This window comes from Canis aureus, chromosome 36 (genome assembly GCF_053574225.1).
Source record: "Canis aureus isolate CA01 chromosome 36, VMU_Caureus_v.1.0, whole genome shotgun sequence".
NCBI lineage: Eukaryota > Metazoa > Chordata > Mammalia > Carnivora > Canidae > Canis > Canis aureus.
In genome coordinates, this window is record NC_135646.1 from 21,822,286 (window position 1) to 21,834,538 (window position 12,253).

At 43.5% G+C, this 12,253-nt stretch overlaps 2 protein-coding genes across 4 annotated transcripts in view; one reads left to right on the forward strand and one right to left on the reverse strand.

Annotated features, from left to right (window-relative positions):
- Window positions 1–10,231, reverse strand: MAIP1 (matrix AAA peptidase interacting protein 1). Of its 3 annotated transcripts, none has more exons than XR_013373347.1 (5): window positions 9,611–10,231; window positions 4,005–4,076; window positions 3,471–3,597; window positions 2,001–2,154; window positions 1–390 (listed from the first exon to the last, which is right to left on the reverse strand). XR_013373347.1 is itself a non-coding variant. In XM_077885745.1 (5 exons), exons 1-5 carry the CDS (start codon window positions 10,058–10,060, stop codon window positions 312–314), a joined length of 876 nt encoding a protein of 291 aa, XP_077741871.1. In that variant the 5' UTR covers window positions 10,061–10,087; the 3' UTR covers window positions 1–311. The 3 variants fall into 3 exon arrangements, 1 of the variants encoding a protein (XP_077741871.1); XR_013373346.1 differs by lacking the exon at window positions 2,001–2,154 and adding an exon at window positions 2,192–2,293 and having other exon boundaries at window positions 9,611–10,228; XM_077885745.1 differs by lacking the exon at window positions 2,001–2,154 and adding an exon at window positions 2,192–2,339 and having other exon boundaries at window positions 9,611–10,087.
- TYW5 (tRNA-yW synthesizing protein 5) overlaps window positions 10,221–12,253 on the forward strand; it is a 20,321-nt gene continuing 18,288 nt past the window's right edge. Inside the window, exon 1 of the mRNA XM_077885744.1 lies at window positions 10,221–10,475. Coding sequence (XP_077741870.1) covers window positions 10,398–10,475 — 78 coding nt within the window. The 5' untranslated portion in view covers window positions 10,221–10,397. The remainder of the gene's footprint in view (window positions 10,476–12,253) is intronic.

Here is a 12,253-nt window from a genome sequence, read left to right on the forward strand (position 1 = left end):
TAATTTTTTCAATACTTTATTGTCTACAAAATTATTTTATGTATAGTTAACATTAGAAATGATATTGAATATGAGACCAACAATGAGCTGTTGCAGTTTTTTTTACTTTGATCTCTTTTATAGAAGGTAATAACAATCTGTGGAAAATGCTTTATTGTATCATGCCAGTATACTACAAGGAATATTTCAAAATAATACAAAAGTAAGCCACAGACTTGACTAAGTGAAGATCAACTCATCCAAAAATCACTTTCCTTAATTTTTTCATAGTAATTGCCAGAAGTCCAATAAGCTGATTTTTCCAAGAAGGATCATTCTAATAACTTTGAGTGTTCAATCCGTGCAATGGTCCAGTCAGGCTTTACTCCTTGTGTAAACTCCCTCTGAAATCTAGGGAAAAAAATTACAAATAATGTGAATCTTAACATTAATCCAAATACTTCTTGGATAAATTACATAATTTGCAAATGTACAATAGAGGCAGTTTTTAGCAACAAGCTAATGGTTAATCATAAATAAAAATCAAGGGACGCCTGGCTCAGCAGTTGAGCGTCTGCCTTCGGCCCAAGGTGGGATCCTGGAGTTCTGGGATCCAGTCCCACACTAGGCTCCCTGCGAGGAGCCTGCTTCTCCCTCTGCCTATGTCTCTGCCTTCTCTCTGTGTCTCTCATGAGTAAATAAATAAAATCTTAATAAATAAATAAATAAATAAAATCAAAACAAAAAAGTTTTATTTACCAATTCAGTCAAAAATATCCTCACAAAATTAGAACATTCTCCACTAAAATGAGTATTTTTAATGAACTGATATACATTGTAACATCTGCCAGTTCTTCAATATTCTATTAAATACTAGCTATAACAAATGCTTATTAATATGAGGAAAAATAAATTGGGACTATGGTAATGAAAAGGGTACTTTAATGGAATTTGGTTTATAGACATTAGGTCAATTTTGAAAATAACAGTTTTAGTAGGGAACATCAGAAAAAACAGAGGTGAGCATTGATTATATTGTTATTTAATTATAAATAATGTCTTGAAAAGGAGATGATTCAGATTTTCTATAACAAAGCAAAATTCAATAAAAAGAAAAAAGCACACTTCAAGAAAAGTAAAAAAAATAAGATACCTTTACCTTAGTGAAACAATATATTTTCTTTCTTAGGTCATTTTTGGGCTGTTTGTTATTTAAATCAAGTTTATATAGTTTTGGTAACATACTCTCTTTTAAATAAATATATAATTATTTCTCCACTGACTGGCTCGATTGGTTCGCTGTTCCAAATCTTATTAGCACAAAAGTACATGACAGTGTCTCTTTTAAATCAGTTTCTAACCTAGTAGATAGTACCTACTCATATGCAGGAACCCTTCAATTTTGTATCTGAATTCCTACCAGAGTACCTGGTAGATAAGAAATGATCAATAAACGTCTAGAGTGGGATGGTCCATGTGCCAACTGTAGCAGATTTTATTTTCCAAGAATGGCTATAACCATATGCCCCATCCCACATGTTCTGCAATGTGACCCTGCTATTGCCCATAAAAAGGTGGAGTCTCTCCATGCCCTTTCAACCACAGGTCCTAGGACTATTTTGACAGGTAGGCTAGGGTGGAAATGATGTTCCAATCCCAGGCAAAGCCCCTCACTAGTCTAGCCAACGATCATGTAAAACATGTGAACAGCCTGAGCTACCACAAACCCAAGCCATGAAGAGAGGCCTTGGAGAATGAGACGTTATGTGGAGACGTCAAGGAGCACCAAGGGGGTGTAACATGTGTGTGATGAAGCCACTGGGGAAATGAATCCTCCAGCCCCACCACCCTAGGTGATGACAGACGAGGCAAAGAAAACCTCACAGCTGGGTCTTTCCAAAATTTCTGAGCAGTAAAACAGCAGAGAAAATAAACAGCTGTCTGAAGTGACTGAGTTTGGGAGTGGTTTATAATGTAGTAAGACAGCTCAAATACCTTTTAATTAAATTCAGCAATATTACCTCTTTCTAATTTCTGAACACTTCTGTTTCATGTCCAGTATGTCTTTATGACTTTCTCTCTTCTTAAATAACTTGTCAAATTTCAATCCTTTTCTTCCTAAAGCTCCCTTTAGTTTTCATACCTTCATACTTCCTTCATACTACCTTCCATTTTCTAGAGAAAGGAAACAATGAAATGAGATTAGACTTACTCATAACTTGCACTAAGAAGCTGTTTAGTTTCCACGTTCTGATCCCCCAACTTAACCTGGAATACACTGGCTCCACTTAAAGTTTCACTGGGGATGTTGGCACTGGTTAGATACCAAAAGCACATCAGGATGTTAACAAACTTCCTTCCTTAGAAAAAAAACACACACACACACATACAAATACAAATCACAAAAATCTATCATCCATGTATCCACAATGAAAATTAGAAATTGGCAGCAGCTACACAGTTGTTACAGATCATTTTTTGTACTTATTCTATTCTAACTTAAGATACTTATATTGATACTTTTTATTTTTAGAGAGTTCTCTTAGGGTTTGTGACATATTTGGCTTTTTCTCTGCATCTCAGAAAGAATAGTTATGATTTATTGAACATGTACCATTTATCCTAATTCACTCTGCTATGTGCCTAATGATTATTACAATGTCCTGTGTTAAAATCAGTTAATGAAAAATAAATAAATAAATAAAATACAATCAGTTAATGATCATGGTGCTGAGATGCAATTTGAAATATCAGGGGAGAAGATAATATTTATCAGTAAAAGTACCTATAGAAATATTTCAAATTAACATGTATATGAAAAATGTTTAACTATTTAAGACTCTATATCAGAAGTGCCTTGGAAAATATGTAAGCAAAGGCTAGATTTCCTGTGTGCCTGGCACATGATACAGTTGCAAGTATTTGTAGAAGAAATAAATGAGTCAATAGATTTTTAGGAATAGGGATGCATAGGGAAAAAGGTATGCATTAGACGAGAAGAGCCAGACAACGACTAAAGTTCCTTTCATCCTTTTTCATGCTCTCCAAACAAATCCAATTTGGGAGTTCCATAGTTAGTCTTATTTTCAAAAAAGTCATTAACCGATATTATTTATTTTTTCTTTCACATCTTACTCCTATTTAATATACAGCTGGACATTTAAAATGCTGAATTGTTTCCTTCAGGTTAAGAAATATGAAACACAGATATTTTCTATTTGAGACATGATAGCTGCCTTAGACAATTTTCATCAACTTAAGTGACGATGCCCTCTCTTATGAATGAAATAATAGTAGACAATGGTCCCAGATACAAGGGTTTAAGTAACTATCTCCTATCTCTACTCTCCCAGAGTCAGGTCTTTAATGAATGTATTATTTTCCCTGAAGTCTGCTTGTACCAACAAACCCCCCTATTCCATGACTCTCCACTAGTTTAGCTTATCTGGCCAACTATTTATCATCTAAAGTTGACTATGCTTTAGCATTACCTTTCTCATCATAGTAAATGGAGATGTCTCCTGTCGATGTGTATACAATTTCATCTATGTCAGCAGCAAGGGCATTTTTATGGTTGTCAGGTAGTGAAGTAACCTTTTCCTTCAATACATGTAGCACCTGAGTATGGAAAAAGCAAACCACAGTTCACTTGTTGAATTTTCAAATGCCTTTCAAAAAGCAGATGAATTCTTTATGGTAGGAATTTTTCTAAGCCTATTTTAAAATTTATTACCATATTTACTCATATTCAAAAGCAAGGCTGAAATGCATCAAATTGTTCAACAGTTGATTCCGAATAGAACACTTAGGATAAAGACAAATGAAAGACATAGTTACTTATGCCTTAAGTAGCAAGTCATTCTATTCTGTGCTTTTATATAATCCAAAGTACCAAAGTAAAGACACAGGGACACTGGCTAATGGCACACATACTACTTTTAAGCATAGATAAGGGTAATGAGCATCATTCTATCATAGGAGAATAACATATTTATTTTTTAAAGTAAATTAAAAGTATACTTTACCTCTTTGGCCACAAGTTCTTCCAACAGATCAAATTTACACTGTGACAGTAACTTGGACACATGAGCAAAAGCCTTAAAAAAAAAAAAAAAAAAAAAGGATGGAAAGAGGTTGGTAATCGTTATTGCAAAACACCATGCAAAATACCATACAATGTACAATGCTCATATTTAAGTAGCTTAGTATCACAAAGACTATTTTATGATAAATAAATAATGTCAAATACTATGATATCATTGTTAGGCATGACTCCTTCAAATTGATTGGCTTTTCTCTTCTTGTATGGACTTCCCCTACCATATACAGTGGTGAGCTGATTGCCAATTACGTATCCACTTTCAGGACCTGGGAAAAGATGCTGTGTGTGTACACATTAGCTCCTAAATAAAAATCCTTCTAAAGATTTCCTTTTGAAATAATGAAGTAATCACTGTTATCACTGTAATGACTATAATATGAAACCCTCCTCTTAACCATGACCACAAAGAATTTGAGAAGCAGTACAATCTAGGTTGTACTGGGAGTCTAGAGATTTAGGTTGCAATCTGAACCTCATGAAGATTGGTAAGGCAGGTTTGAGAAAGTGGGAAAAAAGATAATGAGGTTATACAGTCTAATACAGTGGTTACCAACTCTGAAGTAGAAGAATCCCATTTTAAAGTAGGGGGGAATGAACTGCAATCCTCCACATCCTTTGCAGTGAGAAATGAAACTGCAGAAGACTCCACTTATCTTTAAGGAGCTTTCAGATGACATGAGAAGGGAAGTGAGTAAACTGACAAGTTCAAGAATTATGATGGGTAAGGACAGGATGACCTGAGCAGAAAAGTCACTTAGGCCAATCTGGGAGGACCAGAGAGAGCCTCTTAAAGAAAGATCTAAGATGAAATCTTAATAACTGGCAGGACAAGAAGGATGTGCAGACATATCAGGCAGACAGTAACTGTTTAGGATGGGATAGGATGGGATGAGCAGTGTTTCCCCCACATTCATATGTTGAAACCCTAACTCCCAGTACCTCAGAAGATGACTATATTTGGAGAAAGGCTCTTTAAAGAAGTGATTAAAAAAGCTGAGGGTGAGCCTTAATCCAATCTAACTAGTGTCTTTATAAGAGGAAATTTTGACAAAGCACCCAGGGAACGTGCACACAGAGGGAAAAAAACCATGTGAGGACACAGACGACAGCCGTTTGCAAGCAAAGGAGAGAAGGAAGCCAAACCTGCCAATACCTGGATCTTGGACTTCTATACTCCGGAACTGTGAGAAAATAAAGTTCTGCAGTTTAAGTAACCCAGACTGTGGTATTTGGTTATGTGCCCTGGAAAACTAGACAATAATAGAGTTGAATTCTGAGAAAATGCATATAGCTAAATGGATTTAAGGACCCCTTACAAACACGTTAAAGGTTGTGAGGGTTCAGAGACACTATTATATGTCAATAAGCCTTCATGTGAGGAAGATGGGTGGTATTTAGGTAAGAAGAAACAAAGACTATAGTGATCATGGTGAAACTCAATCATTACATTCTAGTTTGGCCAAGCTATGACGTTTGTGTGATCAAAGATTCCACCAGAACAAATGATCTGATAAGATATTAACAAACCATTAGGAGGCTGCTCTGACAAGGCTTTGATAATATAAGATTGTCTAACCCAAAGAGGCTTCTATGAAATAGCCCTCTAACGCATGCAAGCAAGATACGGGAAAATAAACGCTAGATGATTAATGTGGTTTGATGGTGTTATGTAATAGGGAAGCTCAATCATATGCACATATCAATCGTGTGATATTGTGATAAGGCTGTATATACACATTTATTCTTCCTACTGGTTCCTGGCACAGAGCTCCTAAAATAAGCCCCTTTCAACATACTTGAGTTTAGGCTAATGAGGTGACTGTTGTCAGAAGTGATTAGAGGGTTGGAACTCTCAGCTCCACCCCAAGACTTCAGGGAGGGGAGAGGAGCTGGGGATTGAATTAATCACCAATGGCCAGTGATTTATCAATCATGCCTACATAATGGAACCTAAATAAAAACCCTACACAAAGGGATTAGGAGACCTTTCAGGTTGGTGAACACGTGGAGGTGTTGGGAAAGTGATGTGCCCAGAAAGCATGGAAGCGCCATACCCTGCTCCACACCCTTCTCTGTACATCTCTTCCATTTTGCTGTTCCCGAATTGTGTCCTTTTTAAGAAACTGGAAATAGCCAAGTAAATTGCATTCCTAAGTTCTATGAGCTGTTCTAGCAAATTATCGAACTTCAGGAAGGGCGATGTGGCCAATTTATAACTGGCCAGTCAAATTGAGAAAATGCATATATCCAAATGGATATACTTATGAGTAGCATCTGAAGTGGAGGCAGTCATCTGGGACTGAGCCCTTAACCTATGGGGTCTGCGTTAACTCCAGAGTGTCAGACTGTTGCAGGCTGCCCTAATGAGGCCTGGATGACACATGAGTGTCTAGCCTAGAGAGGCTTCTAGGAAATAGCCCTCTTTTTCATAGAAAAGGCTAAATCTTGCAAACAAGATTATAGGAAAACATACAGTATATGATTAATGTGGTTTAATGGCAGTAATAGGGAATATATCATGTTATTTGTACGTATTAATGGAAAGCAGGGTCTGTGGAGCTAATAAAGCTTAGTTAGCACTGGACCACCTATTTCTCTGGCTCATGCAATGAATAAAAGCTTGACTAGACTGTACTTAACTATCTCAACTGCTAGTGACTAGAGGACCAACACTGCTTGTAGACTGGGTCACAGGACAGTACATATAATGCATCCTGGAGCCAATTGTTTTATCATCTGTAAAGGATTGTCAGACTAGAATGATGATCCTTAAGATGCCTTTCTGGGGGTGTCTGAGTAGTCCCATTAGTTAAGCATCTGCCTTAGGCTCAGGTCATGATCCCAGGGTCTGGGGATCAAGCCCCACACGGGGCTCTCTGCTCAGGAAGAAGACTGCTTCTCCCTCTCCCTCTGCTGTTCTCCCATGCTTGTGCCCTCTCATTCGGTCAAATAAGTGAATATGATCTTTTGTTTTAAAAAAAGACTTTCGTTTTCATATTCTCTGGTTAAAAAAAAAATCTGAATGAACATGATCTAACGATAACTTAATATTCACAACCCAAGATAACATTTTATTGCTGGGAAGTTAGCTTAAGGAGAAAGGGCGAGTGGAGCCCAGGTGAATAGATGGAAGTAGCTAATGTCTTTGCACCAGCCCTAGAAATATATGCAAAGAAAGATACAGTTGTATCAGGAAATCTAGTAGGGAGAAGGTTTTTCGGCTGTGTCCTCTTAAATCTTAGGTGCTGATGAACTGATTTGCCTGATACAAAAGGGTATGTTAAGTAATCAATGGCTTTAGGGAATTGGTAAATATTCGCCATGGATGACACATTCCTTTTGAAAGTCACAATGGTTAAATGGTTAAAGCAAAAACTGACAGATGAGGCAAAAACTGTTTATAGACTGGCTGATAAAGGGGTGGAGATACTACTTAAAAGCAAGGAGGAGGGCTAAAATAGGACCAGAGTGGCTAAAAAGTGTCCCATGTTCCTCTCTGTTCAGAAGATATGGGGCCTAAGGCCTGATTCCTGTCCATGGAGGCGAGAAGATTTCATTCCTTACTGACACATAAATGAGCTGGTACAGTTATGAAATGCTATGACGTAGACAAGCTCACATATCATTGGTGAGTACGGAGGCGGACAGTGGAATCGTGCCAACTGACCTCTGCATGCACAAAAGACTTTGAGAACTGACACAAGCGGAGATTTACCTCTTATAATGCTATTAATCAAGCTTGCCCTTTGCTCTCTAATCTTCTTATAAACACACAAAGCAGTCAAGAGGTGACGCAAGGAAGCAGGAACCAGGAGTCAACATCGACACTGATTATACAAAGTTGGAAACAACTTAGGACTGACAGATCGTACAAATAAATATAAAAACGACTGTGTTTACAGAAACAATCTGAAATAAATTAGGACTATATCACTATCAGCATACGATCAGTACTGTGAAATGGTTGCACCTACAAGTTTAAGCAATACGACAGTTTTGAGTTGGGAAGCAGACTAGGACTTCTGAAACGTTTGGGAATGACCAACTCTCTAGGTGATCCAAAACAAATTTTTATAGAGGGACTTTCCTCCCAGAAAAATGCCTGGACCCACACAATCCGTAAAGGGCGGCCCAGCTGGCTCAGCGGTTTAGCGCCTGCCCTCAACCCAGGGTGTGATCCTGGAGACCCGGAATCGAGTCCCATGTTGGGCTCCCTCTGCCGGTGTCTCTGCCCCTCTCTCTCTGTGTCTTTCGTGAATGGATAAATAAAATCTTAAAAAAACAAACCAACAGATAAAAAAAAAAAACAAACAAACTGTAAATAATCTCAGGACCCAAAGTGACCCTTATGTGGCAAGGGTCAGGCCGGGGAATTATCAGTCCCTTGGAAAGAGACACAATAGGCAGGAGGTCAGGGTTATGAATCGCCAAAGGCTATTTCTCAGGGTGCGGGGTGCTGTGCGCTTATCAGCCACCAGTTGGTCTCAGCAAATTCTCTGAAAGGGGAAAACTGCTTATCCCTAGGTTCTTCTCTAAAGCGTATTGTGGGGGAAGGATTAGGGAGGGGGTCGGGACACCGGCAAGGAAGCTCTACCAAAGAGCTCACAGAGAGATCTGTTTGGGCAGCCTGGGTGGCTCAGTGGTTAACCATCTGCTTGGGCCCAGGCCGCGACCCTGGAGACCCGGGATGGAGTCCCACGTCGGGCTCCCTGCATGGAGCCTGCTTCCCCCTCTGCCGGGGTCTCTGCCTCTCTCTCTCTCTCTGTTTCTGTGTGTGTGTGTCTCTCTGTGTATGTCTCCATGAATAAATAAAATCTTTAAAAAAAGAAAAAAGGGGCAGCCCCGGTGGCTCAGCAGTTTAGCGCCGCCTTCCGCCCGGGGCGTGACCCTAGAGACCTGGGATCGAGTCCCACGTCGGGCTCCCTGCATGGGGCCTGCTTCTCCCTCTGCCTCTCTCTCTCTCTGAATGAATGAATGAATGAATGAATGAATGAATGAATGAATAAATAAATATTTTTTTAAAAAGGGGAAAAAAAGAGAAAGTTCTGTTTTTCTCCCCCAAATTACACCGTTGCACCGTCTTACTCTTGCAAAAACAATCGTTAACTACTCATTCCTTTATCCAGCAAAGGTCTGCGCGCTGCCTACTGGGCACCAGGCACCGCCTCCTCGACCGTGTAGAGGAAGAATCGCGTTCAGGAACGATTGAAGCCGGGGTAGCTTTTGAGTGGCAGAGATGGGCTTTGAATCGCATCCATTTCTATCGGATTCAAAACCTGTAGGACGGAAAAAGAAACCGGGGGGCTCCACCCAGGCGGTCCCAACCGGACCCCGCGCTCCTCGGCGACCTTGCGAAGCATCAGCAGAAGCTGAATTGAATGAAGCCCCAGAAGGAGCCTCGGGCTCCGCGTCTGGGTCCCTAACCGCTCCCCCCCCCCCGGATTAACTGCAGAAAACGCATCGCTGGACCCCCCCTTTTTTTTTCCTTTTTGCGTGTTAACAGCTCAACCCCCAACTCCGCAAACCAACCTGCTTCGCTCCCTCGGAGAATTCCGCGATGCTGAATTCCTGGTCGAAATAGGCCCAGATTAGGAAGGCGTAAATTCGAGTCCGAACCCAGTTGATGGGGTTGGAGAATCCCAGGATGATCATCTTGGTTTTCTGGCGCGGCTGGGGCGGCTCCTCGGCGCTGTAGGTGCGCCGGGCGTCGGCGGGGAAGGCGGAGAGGGCCGCGCGCGGGCCCGGGGGGCTGAGCAGCGGACGCGGCGGGCCCCGAGCGAGCAGCGCCGAGGCCCCGGCCCCGCGAGGAAGCGGGGCCGCTCCGGAGCCGAGGCGGCGGCGACAGAAGCAACAAAGTCCAGCCAACGGTGGCCTCACGTCGGCTCCCCCGGGGGCCCGGGGGCCGGCGGACCCGCCCGGCAGCGGCGGCAGCGAGAGCAGCAAGCGGGGCCGCAGGCGGACGGCCAGCGCCATTTTCATGACTTCTCACCCCATTTCCTGTCTGTGCTGCGCCGAATGGACGTCGGCGGGAAACCAGCCGAGCGGCTTCCGGAGGAGCCTAGCGATAAAGCGGGCCTGCCTGCTGCTGCCGCCGCCTCTGGCGAGTCAGCCCCGCTCCGGGTCTCACCGAGAGGCCTCCGCGTCCTCAGCGGCCTCCGCGCCCGCGACCCAGCTCTCCAGCCAGCCGCGCTCGGCGGGGCCGCCGTTCCGCGGACCTTTTTTTTCTCTCTGGCTCGTGTTTCCGGGCGGATGGCGCGCTGAGGAGCGCAGCGCACCGAGGTTTCCTGGACTCGGAGGAGGACGGGCGTGAGCGGCCATGGCCTGGCAGCGTCTCCCGGTTCCCCGGCTCGAGGGCGTCTCGCAGGACCAGTTTATGCAGCAGCTCTACCCGCAGGTAAGGCGCTCCCTACCACGTAGCGCGGCTCCGAATGGTTCCTTGCGGCCCAGGGTATGGGGAGGAGGCAGCGGGCGGCTGGGGCCGCGGGGGCGCGCGGGGCGTGGGGCGGACCCATCGGCTCCGTGCTCCGGGGAGAACAGCTCCACGTTCGCGGGCAGGACGGCAGCACGACGGCGGGGAGCTGAGTGCGAGAAACGGCGAGTCTGACAAGCACGGCCCGCTGCGGAGGTGGCCTTCGGGGGACCCCCTTGCTCGCTAGGCCTCCTTCCGTTACCATGGCAAGGGGGGGGGCTGGTTGGTTGGTTGGTTGGTTTTCTCCCAACCCCACGCCGCCTCCGCCTCTCGCCCCGGGTTTCCGGAAGCTCAGGGCAGGTATCCCCGCCCCGGCTGGTCGAGCCGAAAGGTGGCCCGTGGAGTCCGCTCGCGGTGCTGGATTCACAGCAGCAGGTGTTGCGCTGCACTGAGCCAAAAGGGGAGGAAGCGGTGGGAATCCGTCGGGAGGCTTGCCCCGGTCCTGGATTCCAACTACCCCGGGTTCCAACGGTGCAGGGGTTGGACTCTTCGTGTGTGTGATTTTGATCCTCAGCCCTTTAACAGAAACCTCAAGAGGAAAATATTAAGGAGGAGCGAAGTATTTTTACCTGCAGTGCTTTGTAAGGGGATCCCTACTTGAGGAAAACTGGGACTAGAGAGCCCGGCCCATCCCTAAAGAAACAATAATCCGCAAGGTTGAAGTAGGTTTATGGTAGACCCCCTCGCTCCCCACGGATTTTGCTTGATGTTTACAAGGGTGGTCAGAGAGCTAGAGTTCTCACTATTGAAAAAAGCAGGAATGGGCAGCCCGGGTGGCTCAGCGGTTTAGCGCCTGCCTTGGGCCCAGGGCGTGACCCCGGGGTCTCGGGATCGAGTCCCGTGTCGGGCTCCCTGCGTGGGGCCTGCTTCTCCCTCTGCCTGTGTCTCTCATGAATAAATAAAATCTTTTTTTTTTTTTTTTTAAAGCACGAATGTTTTTGTTTTTGTTTTTGTTTTTTAGGAGTTTGCAACCTACAGAGAGGATTTAAGCCTTTATTTGTTGGTCTAGTGCTGGATGGTTTGTGGTTGCCCTCACCATCTCCACCTCAGGACTGTGTTGGTATAAGATGCTTGTAGAGCACTGAGGAGAGGCAGGGATGTATGTGGAAATGCTTTGTAAGAAACATGGTGAAGGGCATTTTTTTAACGTGATCTTCCCAGACATGATACATAATGTGTCACAAAGAAAGCATCACTGTTTCCTAAAGTGGAAAATTGCCAACAGCACTGTGGTCACAATGTAATAAACTTAGAAGTGAGTGAAACTGCAAAATAAGGTCTTTCTGCTTAGAAACCTTGAAGAATATCTATGAGGGGGCATAGTCTTCAGATTTTTTAAAAAATATTTTTTAAATTTTATTTTTATTTATTCTTGACAGAAAGAGAGAGGCAGAGACCCAGGCAGAGGGAGAAGCAGGCTCCATGCAGGGAGCCCAATGTGGGACTCCCATCCTGAGACTCCAGTATCAGGCCCTGGGCCCGAAGGCAGGTGCTAAACCACTGAGCCACCGGGCTGACCTTTTATTTTTAATATTTATTTTATTTTATTTTATTTTTATTTATTCATGACAGACACACAGAGAGAGGCAGAGACACAGGCAGAGGGAGAAGCATTTTTTAAAAGATTTTATTCATTCATGAGTGACACAGAAAGAGAGGCAGAGACACAGGCAGAGGGAGGAGCAGGCTCCATGTAGGGAGCC